This window comes from Gossypium arboreum, chromosome 1, assembly GCF_025698485.1.
Source record: "Gossypium arboreum isolate Shixiya-1 chromosome 1, ASM2569848v2, whole genome shotgun sequence".
Taxonomy (NCBI): domain Eukaryota; kingdom Viridiplantae; phylum Streptophyta; class Magnoliopsida; order Malvales; family Malvaceae; genus Gossypium; species Gossypium arboreum.
In genome coordinates, this window is record NC_069070.1 from 7,506,338 (window position 1) to 7,518,862 (window position 12,525).

Consider the following 12,525-nt stretch of genomic DNA (forward strand, 5'->3'; position numbering starts at 1 on the left):
CATATCCTAGACTTTTGTATCAAGAGGGATAGCTTACCTGGAGATGGGGGTGTTTGGAAATGAAAATCATTCCATCAATTCCATACATGAGGAAGGGACGGAGCAAGGAAGTTTCGAGGACATTCGCCCTTACGAGCCAATGAGCTCTCTGAATAATTGGACTGCTGAAGACCTTCTTGTAGTCTTTAGGAATTTTTCAGAGTAATTCCTGAAACATGTCTATTACTCTAGGGCCTAGGAGTGGTAAGATTACATTTGTGAAAATGGCCTATGTTCATCTATTATTATTTAAATAAAACATAACTTCTATCAATTTTAAACAAGCATTGTTTCATTTTTCTCAACCAATATTCATTTAAATTTTGACAATTCTTATTCTTTTATTCATAGCACATAAACAATCATTCTTAGATTCATTCATTCTTTGTATATTCTTTCATACCCCCACAGGTCTCTAGATATCAATGATATGAGCACTGATACTGCCACTCCTGGTTTCTTTTACGAGCAAGACATTTGTTTAGAGGAATCTCAAGATTTTGAAAATGTCCAAGATTGTGACGTATCCCTCGATCTGTTAAGAATGGTAAAGCAGGAGGAGAAACAAATCACACCACATGAGAAAGAGGCAATAGAGAATATAGCCCTAGAGGAAGGGAAGGAGTTGAAAATTGGAACACTGATTACCGAGGACACAAGGCATAGTCTGGTTGAGTTACTTCGAGAGTTCAAGGATATCTTCGCTTGGTCATATCAGGACATGCCCGTATTGAGTACTGACATTGTAATACATCGTCTTCCGATAAGGCATGATTGTAAGCCAGTCTAACAGAAGTTACGAAAAATACGACCAGATATTGTTCTAAAAATAAAAGATGAGGTTAAGAAGCAGTTCGATGCAGGATTCTTACAATAAGTGAAATACTCTGAATGGGTAGCTAACATTGTACCAGTTCCTAAGAAAGACGGGAAGGTACGAATGAGTGTTGATTACAGAGATTTAAATAAAGCTAGCCCCAAAGATAATTTCCCTCTACCACACATAGACACTTTGGTAGACAACACAGCAGGATATTCATTGTTTTCCTTCATGGATGGTTTCTCAGGATACAATCAAATAAAGATGCATCTAGAGGACATGGATAAAACCACCTTCATAACTTTATGGGGCACCTTTTGCTACAAAGTAATGCCGTTTGGACTGAAGAACGCAGGGGCAACATACCAACGGGCCATGGTAAACTTATTCCACGACATGATGCATAAGGATATTGAGGTATACGTTGATGATATGGTTGCCAAGTCGCATACAGAAAAAGAGCACATTGAGGTCTTGAGAAGATTGTTCTTGAGGTTGAGAAAATTTTAGTTGAAGCTCAATCCAGCAAAGTGTACCTTTGGAGCCAGATCGGGAAAGTTATTGGGCTTCGTAGTTAGTGAAAAGGGAATTGAGGTTGACTCAGACAAGGTCAGAGCTATACGAGAGTTACCTCCACCACATACTCAGAAGGAAGTTCTAGGATTCCTAGGAAGGTTGAATTACATCGCTCGGGTCATTTCACAACTAACCGAAAAATGTGACCCTATCTTTCGCCTCCTCAGAAAGCACAATCAAGGTACTTGGGATGAGGAATGCCAGAATGCTTTTGAAAAGGTCAAGCAGTATTTTTTGAATGCTCTGGTATTATCTCTACCTATCCTAGATAAGCCGTTAATACTGTACTTGTCAGTGTTCAGTAATTCTATGGGATGTGTGCTTGGCCAGCATGATGAGTCAGGGAAAAAGGAGAAGGCAATCTATTATCTCAGTAAGAAGTTCACTGACTGTGAGATGAGATATTCACTAATTGAAAAGTTGTGTTGTGCTCTGATTTGGACAACTCGGTGATTAAGACAGTACATGTTATACCATACCACTTGGCTCATCCCAAAGCTTGATCCATTGAAATACATGATGGAGTCAACGACTCTGAATGGAAGAATGGCGAGATGGCAAATTTTGCTTTCAGAATTTGATATAATCTACATAAGTCAGAAGGCTATCAAAGGAAGTGCAGTAGCAGATTTCTTGGCCAGTAGGGCTCTAGAGGATTATGAGCCATTGAACTTTGATTTTCCAAATGAGAAGTTGATGTATATAGCAACGGCCGAAGATTCTTCTTGGAAGCTTAATTTTGATGGGGCTGCTAATGTAGTCGGAAATGGAATTGGGGCAGTCTTGGTATCCCCAACTGGCAATCACTACCCTTTCACGTGCAAGTTGGACTTTGATTGCACGAACAATATGGCTAAGTATGAAGCGTGCATCATGGGACTACAAGCAGCTATAGAGCAAGGTATAAAAACCTTAAAAGTATATGGAGATTTTGCGTTGGTAATTTATCAACTCAGAGGTGAATGGGAAACAAAGGACCCTAAATTGATCAATTATCAAAAGATAGTTTTGGGGTTACTTGAGGAGTTTGATGACATCACCTTCAATTATCTCCCACGAGACGAAAATCAGATGGCAGATGGTTTAGCAATCTTGGCCTCAATGATTAAGGCGAATAAAGAAGAAGAGATAAGACCAATTCAAATGAGTGTCTACGAGGCTCCAACACATTGTTGCAACATTGAGAAGGAAGAAAAGGATGATAACCCTTGGTATTAGGATATATTACGATATGTGAGTGATCGTAAATACCCTGAACAGACCGATGAAAATGACAAACGAACGTTGAGAAGGCTAGCTTGCGACTATGTCTTGGACGGGGATATCCTGTACAAGAGAAGGAAAGACCAAGTATTTTTGAGATGTGTTGATGCCGTGGAAGCTAAGCTAATTTTAGAAGAAGTTCATGAAGGCGTATGCGGGACACATGCAAATGGGTTCACGATGGCTAGACAAATCATGAGATTTGGATATTATTGGTCTACCATGGAAGGGGATTGTATCAACTACACCAAGAAATGTCATAAATGTCAGATTTATGGAGACAAGATACATGTACCACCTTCACCTCTACATGTTATGACTTCTCCATGGCCCTTTTCCATGTGGGGCATGGATGTCATTAGACCAATATCACCGAAGGCTTCAAATGGACATCGGTCTATCTTCATGGTTATTAACTACTTCACAAAATGGGTACAGGCCACTTCTTACACAAATGTTACTAAGACGGCTGTGAGTCAATTTTTGAAGAAAGAGATCATTTGTCGGTATGGGATGCCTGAAAGGATCATATCAAACAATGCATTGAACTTGAACAACAAAATGATAGCAAAAGTTTACGACCAGTTCAAGATTAAGCATCACAATTCTTCCCCCTATCGTCCAAAAATGAATGGGGCATGAGAAGCTGCCAACAAGAACATTAAGAAAATAGTGGGGAAGATGACTGAGACCTATAGAGATTGGCATGAAAAGTTACCGTTTGCACTCCTAGCCTATCAAACATCTGTCAGAACCTCTACTAGGGCAACCCCATTCTCGTTAGTTTATGGGATGGAATCAGTGTTACCTATTGAAGTAGAAATACCTTCTCTTCGAATTTTGACAGAAATAAAGTTAGATGAAGCTGAATGGGTTCAATCCCGATATAACCAGTTGAACTTGATTGAGGAAAAGAGGCTAAGAGTCATTCGACATAGTCAGATGTATCAGAAGCGAATGATACAAGCTTATGACTAGAAAGTTCGACCCAGAGAGTTCCACGAGGGAAACCTTGTACTGAAAATGATTCTTCCCATTCAAAAGAACTTTAGGAGGAAATGGATGCCGAATTGGGAGGGGCCATATGTCGTGAAGAAAGCCTTCTCTGGCGGTGCATTGATCTTAATAAAAATGGATGGGAAAAGTTTATCCAACCCAGTGAACTCAGACCCAGTTAAAAAATACTTTGTCCAAAGGAGAAAAGAATCCAAGGTGAAAACCCACCAAGGGCACCTTGAGATAAAAAAAAAACCGGAGAGGCCAAGGTGAAAACTCGCAAAGGGCACCTTATGACCAAAGGGGTTTTGAGTTGAAAACTCGAAAGGGCAGCTCAAATTTTAAAGAGTACACAGTGATCTTGCTATATTCGAAGAGCGAAGCACGTTACATATTGGGGCATTAACAAAGTACTTTGGATCTTTTAAACACATGTTGAACTCAAGGAAGACTTCATGGAGCTGGTGTATAGACACTCAAGCAGCAATATCTTGAGCATTTAACTTTTATCCTGTTTTCTATCTTTAGATTCTATTCCTTCCTAAAGATAGGCTTTCGTTTCCTTTTTATCCTTTCCTTTTAATTCATTCAAATCCAATTATTCTTAAAGATTTATTCATCTTCCATGTTGCATTGAAATAATGATAGATGAACTAAATATATTTACAAATGAAGTTTTGCGCATTACTCTGGAATTTCTAGATAATACAAGAAACTAAAATAGGACAATTGTTCGAGAAATTCACACATTCTCGGTGGGTTTTAGCATTGGAGGAAGGGTACAGGCCTACAGGTTGAGCAAGAATAATGCTTTGAAAAGACAAATGAAGGAATGAGTGGTGAAGTCTAGGATAGGGGTCATATTCATAAAATTCTGCATCATGACATGTTTAATTAGGAACATCCGACTCATTTCGATCATGACATCCTAATTATCAAGCATAATTATTCTACAGGTTATCAAAGATGACGCACATTAACCCCTAAGCAGTAGGGTAATAGGCCGCAGCATAGCAGATCTGGCTAAAGCAGATCCAAGATGGTTTGGCATCCTTGTGCTTACAAGGAGCAAATCGAAGACATAGCTGATTTGGCTTTCGCGTGCTTACGCTAAAGCAAGTCTAAAATGATTTGGCATCTCCGTATTGTCAGAGAACAAGTCGAAGTCTGGCATCTCCATTTCAACGGAGAGCAGATACATAGCAGATCTGGCCTTCAGATGTTTATACTGAAGCAAGATCCAAGATGATTTGGCATCCTTGTGCTTACAAGGAGCAAATCGAAGACATAGCTGATTTGGCTTTCGCGTGCTTACGCTAAAGCAAGTCTAAGATGATTTGGCATCTCTGTATTGTCAGAGAACAAGTCGAAGTCTGCATCTCCATTTCGACGGAGAGCAGATACATAGCAGATCTGGCCTTCAGATGTTTATACTGAAGTAAGATCCAAGATGATTTGGCATCCTTGTGCTTACGAGGAGCAAATCGAAGACATAGCTGATTTGGCTTTCGCGTGCTTACGCTAAAGCAAGTCTAAGATGATTTGGCATCTCTGTATTGTTAGAGAACAAGTTGAAGTCTGGCATCTCCATTTCGACGGAGAGCAGATACATAGCAGATCTGGCCTTCAGATGTTTATACTGAAGTAAGATCCAAGATGATTTGGCATTTTTGTGCTTATAAGGAGCAAATCGAAGACATAGCTGATTTGGCTTTTGTGTGCTTAGGCTAAAGCAAGTCTAAGATGATTTGGCATCTCTGTATTGTCAGAGAACAAGTCAAAGTCTGGCATCTCCATTTCGACGGAGAGCAGATACATAGCAGATCTGGCCTTCAGATGTTTATACTGAAGCAAGATCCAAGATAATTTGCCATCCTTCTACTTACAAGGAGCAAATCGAAGATATAGCTAATTTGGCTTTCGCGTGCTTACGCTAAAGCAAGTCTAAGATGATTTGGCATCTCTGTATTGTCAGAGAACAAGTCAAAGTCTGGCATCTCCATTTCGACGGAGAGTAGATACATAGCAGATCTGGCCTTCAGATGTTTATACCGAAGCAAGATCCAAGATGATTTGGCATCTTTGTGCTTACAAAGAACAAATGGAAGAAGCAAATTTGGCGTCACTATGTTTGAGATTGAAGATATCAACATGACAGTCATGAGTTTGCAAGGAGTAGATTGACGAAGCAAATTTGGCGTCTTTGTATTAGACGGGGAGCAGATCGAAGATGACAGATTTGGCGTCTCTGTATTAGACGGGGAGCAGATCAAAGATAGTAGATATCGCTTTCCTGAGTTGCAGTGAAACAGATTGAAGCCGTCAAGAGGCCATTTAAAGAAGATCAAGGATCAAGAACTCAAGACTCGGCGAGCCCGGGCAAAATTGGTCTTTTTATAGTCTTTGCTCTGTTCACGTTACGCGACAACAAGTAAAGAGGGGCAGCTGTACAACCCAAATTTTGCCCGGGCTAAAAAGCCCAACATCTAAAAACCCAACAGCCCAAAACCCAACAAGCTCCAAAGCCCAATCACCTAAACCCTAATGGCCCATTAATGAAACAAAAAAAAAATCCAAATATCTTCACTCCAACCACCCCACTAAACCATCCCAACCACTCCACTTGCCTACAAAAAAATTAGTTGTAAAATTTGGCTATAAAAGCCATTCAGGACTATGTTAGAAGGGGGTTTTTGTTTTTTTGAAAATGCTAGTTTTTGGAGATTAATCAAAGATCAAAGCAAAAGAAGTTTCTTTGTCTATTCTCATTTTAAGTTCTTTGTTTGTTTATTGTTTTCCTTTCAATTTTATTTTGTTTTTTTATACGAAAGTAAAAATAAAAGTAAGAAGCTTACCCATATTTTTATTACCGAAAAAGTTTTTTTTTGAGGTCCGGCCATTGTCGATGTACAAGTGAGCGTGACGCATGGCCATGGAGGTCCGTGATCAAGCAAAGCCGGACCGATGGCCGAATTTAGAAGGGAGGGGGGAGTGCTATTTTTAATATTGTTATTATTTTCTATTATTATTATTATTACTAATACCACTATTATCATCATTATTACTATTATATTACAATACATTTTCATTATTATAACTATTGTGTTTTTACTATTATTATTATTATATTTTCCTTTTTTGTATTTACTTATACGTTATTATTTTTATATTAACTAATTTAATAAATATATATTTTAGCATATTTATTTTATTTACATATCATTACTTTTATTATTATTATTTCATCATCTATTCTATTTATAGTTTTTAAAATAATTTCAAACATTTAGCTTATTCATTATTTCCTTTCTTATTATTTGTTCGACTCATTTATCTTACTTTCGTATTTATCGTTACTATTCATATTTGTGTTTATCTTTATCTTGTTATAGTTATTGATTTTTATTTGTTATGCATTCTTTATTATCTCGTTCCATCACGAATTTAGGTTTTATCTAACCCAATAATAATTCTTTCATAAAAGTAAATACTCCGTATTTGGTAATTTGATACAATCGTGCCCTAACTTACTGGGTTTCGACTTTTCTCATTTAATTTAAATACGGAATACTCTTTTAAATCGATATACGAGTTTTTAAAAAAAAATACTTATTTTCGGAAGTACGAGGTGTTGTGCCCTAACTTACTGGGTATGACACTTTGTCACCTCGGAGTAAGAATTTGTTTTAAAATAAAGGCAATATTCGAAATTAGGAAATTCGAGAAAACGTGCCCTAACTTACTGGGTTTCGACTTTTCTTGTTTATCCTAAATAACTGAAAAACCCTTAAAAAATTTAGAATATATGAATTATAAATAAAGACAAGCTCATCCTCAAAGTTTGAGATGTCTTGTCCTAACTTACTGGGCGTGACATTTTATTACTTCGAGATGAGAGAGTCTTTAACATTTGTTTTAATTTATTCGGTCATTTTCAAATTAGCATTTTTACGAAGAGGGATCGTATTTCAATGTCTTTTAAGCTTTTAATTTTCGATACTAAGATATTAATTAATCAACTAGGTACCAATTTTTGGGCGTTATGAGGGTGCTAATCCTTCCTCGTGCGTAACCGACTCCCGAACCTGTTTTCTTGATTTACGTGGACTAAAATTGTTGTTTAAATAAATCAAATCATTTATTAAAAACAACCACTTTTACAAGGTGATCCAATCACACCTAAAAAGACTGGTGACTACTTCCGTTTTCGTTTTTCTTCAAGTCGATATCCGTTTTTTTCAAAAAAATAGTTACGGCAACATGAATCATTGAGGGTGCTTTTGTAATAGCATTAACTGAAATTTTGGAGGCAATGTAACACCAAGTCAGCAATCCGAGTCGAAAAACAATGGGCCACAACTATCCAAGCCATCTCCACCGTCATTTCAGTCTCCCGTATCAACTTTATCGAACGGTCTAGATATACCACGTCAGCGATCCTCGTGAAACCTACACACACCAATAACCGCTCCACTTCTCTTTCTATAAAAACAACCAAACACATCACAAATATCTCATCTCATATTTTCCATCAAGTTCAATTCTCTCATCCCTTGTTTTCCTTCAAGCCAAACGAAATCTAATCCTTTTTGAAAAATGGCACCAAAAGCTGAAAAAAAGCCAGCCGAGAAGAAGCCTGCGGAGGAGAAGAAAGCCGTAGCTGAGAAAGCCCCGGCAGAGAAGAAGCCTAAGGCTGGGAAAAAGCTTCCCAAGGAAGGCGGAGCGGCTGCCGGAGACAAGAAGAAGAAGAGAGTTAAGAAGAGCGTCGAGACCTACAAGATCTACATCTTCAAGGTCCTGAAGCAAGTTCACCCTGACATCGGGATCTCTAGCAAAGCTATGGGGATCATGAACAGTTTCATCAATGATATCTTCGAGAAGCTTGCTCAAGAAGCCTCTAGGCTCGCGAGGTACAACAAGAAACCCACCATCACTTCCAGGGAAATTCAGACCGCTGTTAGGCTTGTACTTCCTGGTGAGCTTGCCAAGCACGCCGTTTCTGAAGGTACCAAGGCCGTGACCAAGTTTACTTCATCTTGAAAAGGCTATTTGTTGATCTGTAGTTGGGGTTAGGGTTAGGAGGCTGCTTTTTAAATTAGATCGGTGTGGTTTTTATGTTTATTTTTCTGAAATTTCCGCATATTTATTTTGATATATGGTTTGTATTAGCGAGATGGATCTACTCGATCCTGATATGGCTATTGTAGAAATTAATGCTATTAACGACAACTTAATTTCTTGGAGCTTGTTTTTGGCTAGTTTTTAAATTTATTTTTTTCTTAGATAATTTCGATTAAAATTAAAAATTTTAGTTTCATCAAATTCTTTACTAAATCTAATATTAATTTTTAATTCATTAAATTTATCACTGTACTCTCTTGAGAACACAACAATTACCAGATGTTATAACTCTCTTAAACCAAATGTGATTATTAAATATAAAAGAAAAAAGAGCACGAAATAGTGGTAGGTTAAGTGAGCGGTTATGTACTAAACGGAATTGCATTCTTAATGAGGTATATCGTAAAGAAATGGGAGCTGAGTTTTAGAGCACATTAAAGATGCTCTGCTCTCACTTGAATTTTAGTTTCACTGCAGAAAATTGTTGGGTTTGGCTGTAAAAACATTGTTTTCAACTGCACGTTCTCATGCAAACTGCCAAGGCCATAAAGATCTGACTTAAAGACAAAAGCAACGACAGGTTTCTTGATTGGGACTTAGTAGCGGTTTGATTTTTCTGGAATTGGGAAGCACAGGTTAAGCTCTCTATTAGAAGAGATGAATATTTTAGACAAGCTTATGTCTATTTTTTAATCCAAATTGAGATTAAAACTTAGTACAATTTACAATCTGTCAAACATCAAATCAACTTTGGATAACCCAACCCGTAAACTGGTTGAGGGTGATTAGTGAGGGTTACTGAATTTTTTTAGCAGTTCAATATTTCCCTTGGCTGTTTGGAGTTATTGGCAGTTTCGGAACCTCAGTAAAAAGCATTATTCCTAATAAGTTACCTGTTGATTTGTTAGCAGCCATGTTCTCACTCTTTAGCCTACTGCAGGCAGTAAAGAATCTGTTTTCCGGTGTCAAGCCACCGCTCCCGTCGCTTATAAAGCTGGCGAAAACCTAACCACCATTATAGTTAGAGCTTTGGCTGTTGTTGCAGGGGTATGCTAGCAAATTGACTTGCCTGACAAGGCATGTGAGAGGAATCTGTGCTAGTTTTCACCTTTGAATATATGTTGTGGATATAATTGGTTCGCTTTTTTTGTGTTTTTATCCTATGCAGGGTCAAAATATCATGCAATGGATCTATCAAAGATGGATTATCATGGTAACTTTTTGATTCTCCACCTTCTTACCATATTCTTAGAAAGATATAACAGCTTTGTTACAAATTTGATATAATTTTATGCCAAAAAAGGAAAATAAAATATAATAGCTAATTATATTTTGTAAATAAATAACATTAATTCATTGCTACAATCTTCTCCATAGTGTAGCACAAACTATTTAGGCTAAAAACATTGCTCTCTTTCCAAAACTCTTCTATAGCCTTTATTTTAGAAAGATTTTTCATCTCCATCCTATATTTACTATCGAATGACTGACCATCATATGCATAAAATACCTTAGTCTTCTTGAGGTTCTTCATAAGCAACCCAATAGTCTCTTCATTTGAATGCTTAGAATTGATGGAAGAAACATTAGATTGGTGGAATCCCAAACACAAAATGGGCACATAGCATTATAATACATGGCAAAATGAGCAATCATATACTAAACTTTTATTAGAAAGAAAGCCTTCTATATACCAAAGAAATATCAACATGTTTTAGAGCTCATCAAAGTTGGTTTTGCTTATAAAATCCTTGTTTTAACTGCACAATATTTTGATGACTATTCAGAGAACTCTAAAAAGTAGTAAACTAAAAAAAATGAAAAACAGAACAGCATCATTCGTTTTTTCCTTGTAGAAATTGCATTCTAAATGAAGTTTGAGTTTCTTGGACTGGCTCATGCGTGTGAGCATGGCACAACTGGCTTCCATTCCATTCCAGTATCCGGTCCCTGTAACCACCACCATTTTCATTCAAAAACTAGATTTCGGATTTTAATTGTATTAGCTTCATTTCAGAATATGATTCTGTATTTGAAGGGAAAAATAACTTACGCATGAAGTAAATAATTTCCTTCGAATATAGAATGGTCAAGCCGATCGCACACGAGCTGAAAACGGTAATCGCAATACAAAGGTATGCATTTCTTAATCTCACTAAACGTATAATAAAGGGACATTCAAAATTTCAGATACAGAGTCACACTTACAAATTTCTCGCCTAGGGTTGTGTTGCATCCTCTGCAATGGAAACATACCACTGGCAGATTATTAATATACCAACCACGCGATTTATCGATCTTCACATTGACACTATATATCAATCAAGAAGAAAGATTAAATTGTAATTATTGTTGTTTATTACAGAATGAAATGTAGTTTGGGTGATTGTGTATCTTACGCATCGCGGCAGAGAATTGCATCTCCACTTACCCCAGGTATCTGAAGACTCCCTGGTACCTGAAAAGTTGATTTAAAAGTTAAAAAACTATTCTTGGAACACCGCATAATGTTACATTGAAATAATAATCTTAGACCAAATAATTGCTTTTCTGCTAAATATATCCCCGCAAACCTTCAACAAGAATTGAAGTGCCACTACCAGTAGTAAAACAAGAATCTTGATATACATATGTATATATACAGAGAGGGAGAGGGAGAGAGAGAGAGAGAGAGAGAGAGAGAGAGAGAGGGATTTGATACGCGTTGAATAACGTTGGTCCAGCAGCTGATGTGGTTTCTGCAATTTCGGCATAAGTAGAAACCACTTAGACTAGTTATTGGATATCTAACGGCGTTTGGAGGCGTCGGAAACACACAAGGAAATCGAAATTGAGGAGATGATGATGATGATCCGCTAATATTTTGACTGTTCATTGGATATCTAACGATGTTTGGACGCGGCTGCGAAAAAGGAACTTGAGGAGATGATGATGAGCCGACGTTTGGAGGTGGAGGCGTTCGTAACCAAGAAGGAACTTGAGATGATGATGATGATCCGACGTTTGGAGGTGGAGGCGTCCGTAACCAAGTAGGAACTTGAGATGATGATGATGATGATCCGACGTTTGGAGGTGGACGCGTCTGTAACCAAGAAGGAACTTTAGATGATGATGATGATGATCCGACGTTTGGAGGTGGAGGCATTTGTAACGAAGAAGAAACTTGAGATGACGACGACGATGATGATGACGACGACGCGACGTTTCGAGGTGGCGACATTCGAAACCAAGAAGGAACTTGAGATGATGGTTTTGGAGGCGTCGACATTGTATTCAAACAAGGAACTTGAGAAGATGATGATGATCCATATCTAACGACATTTGGAGGTGGTGGCATTAAATTCAAAGAGGGAACTTGAGGAGGTGATGATCCACTATCATTTTGATTGTCCATTGTCCAAGCTGAGCCCAAGAAACAAACACCCAAAGCGTATGTTACAAAGAAGATGAGAGTTGAGAAGGAAACGTAGAAAAGACCGAGCGAGAGTGGTTTCTTGATATACTTCCCAAATGGATATATTAAGGTTCTTCTTGGGATGGAAGGAGAACTGGGAATGAATGCTTCCACTACTTTTATATAAACAGAATCAAAGCAGATACATACATAGCTTCTTGTTCAGTTATAACTGTCAACACCGAAAGGGATCACGCGGGAAAACACCAACTAAAACTATAAATTACAGAATTTTTATTTAAAACTAAAAATAAGT

At 37.6% G+C, this 12,525-nt stretch overlaps 1 protein-coding gene across 1 annotated transcript; it reads left to right on the forward strand.

Moving 5' to 3' along the window:
* The first annotated feature begins 8,178 nt into the window (after positions 1-8,178).
* On the forward strand, positions 8,179-8,937 carry LOC108461293 (histone H2B). Its single transcript, XM_017761094.2, has one exon. The coding sequence runs from the start codon at positions 8,291-8,293 to the stop codon at positions 8,732-8,734; it is 444 nt and encodes a 147-aa protein (XP_017616583.1). The 5' UTR covers positions 8,179-8,290; the 3' UTR covers positions 8,735-8,937.
* Positions 8,938-12,525: the final 3,588 nt, after the last annotated feature.

Excerpts from the sequence above, each read along its gene's own strand:
- LOC108461293 (XM_017761094.2), top strand. The coding sequence starts at position 8,291 with ATGGCACCAAAAGCTGAAAAAAAGCCAGCCGAGAAGAAGCCTGCGGAG.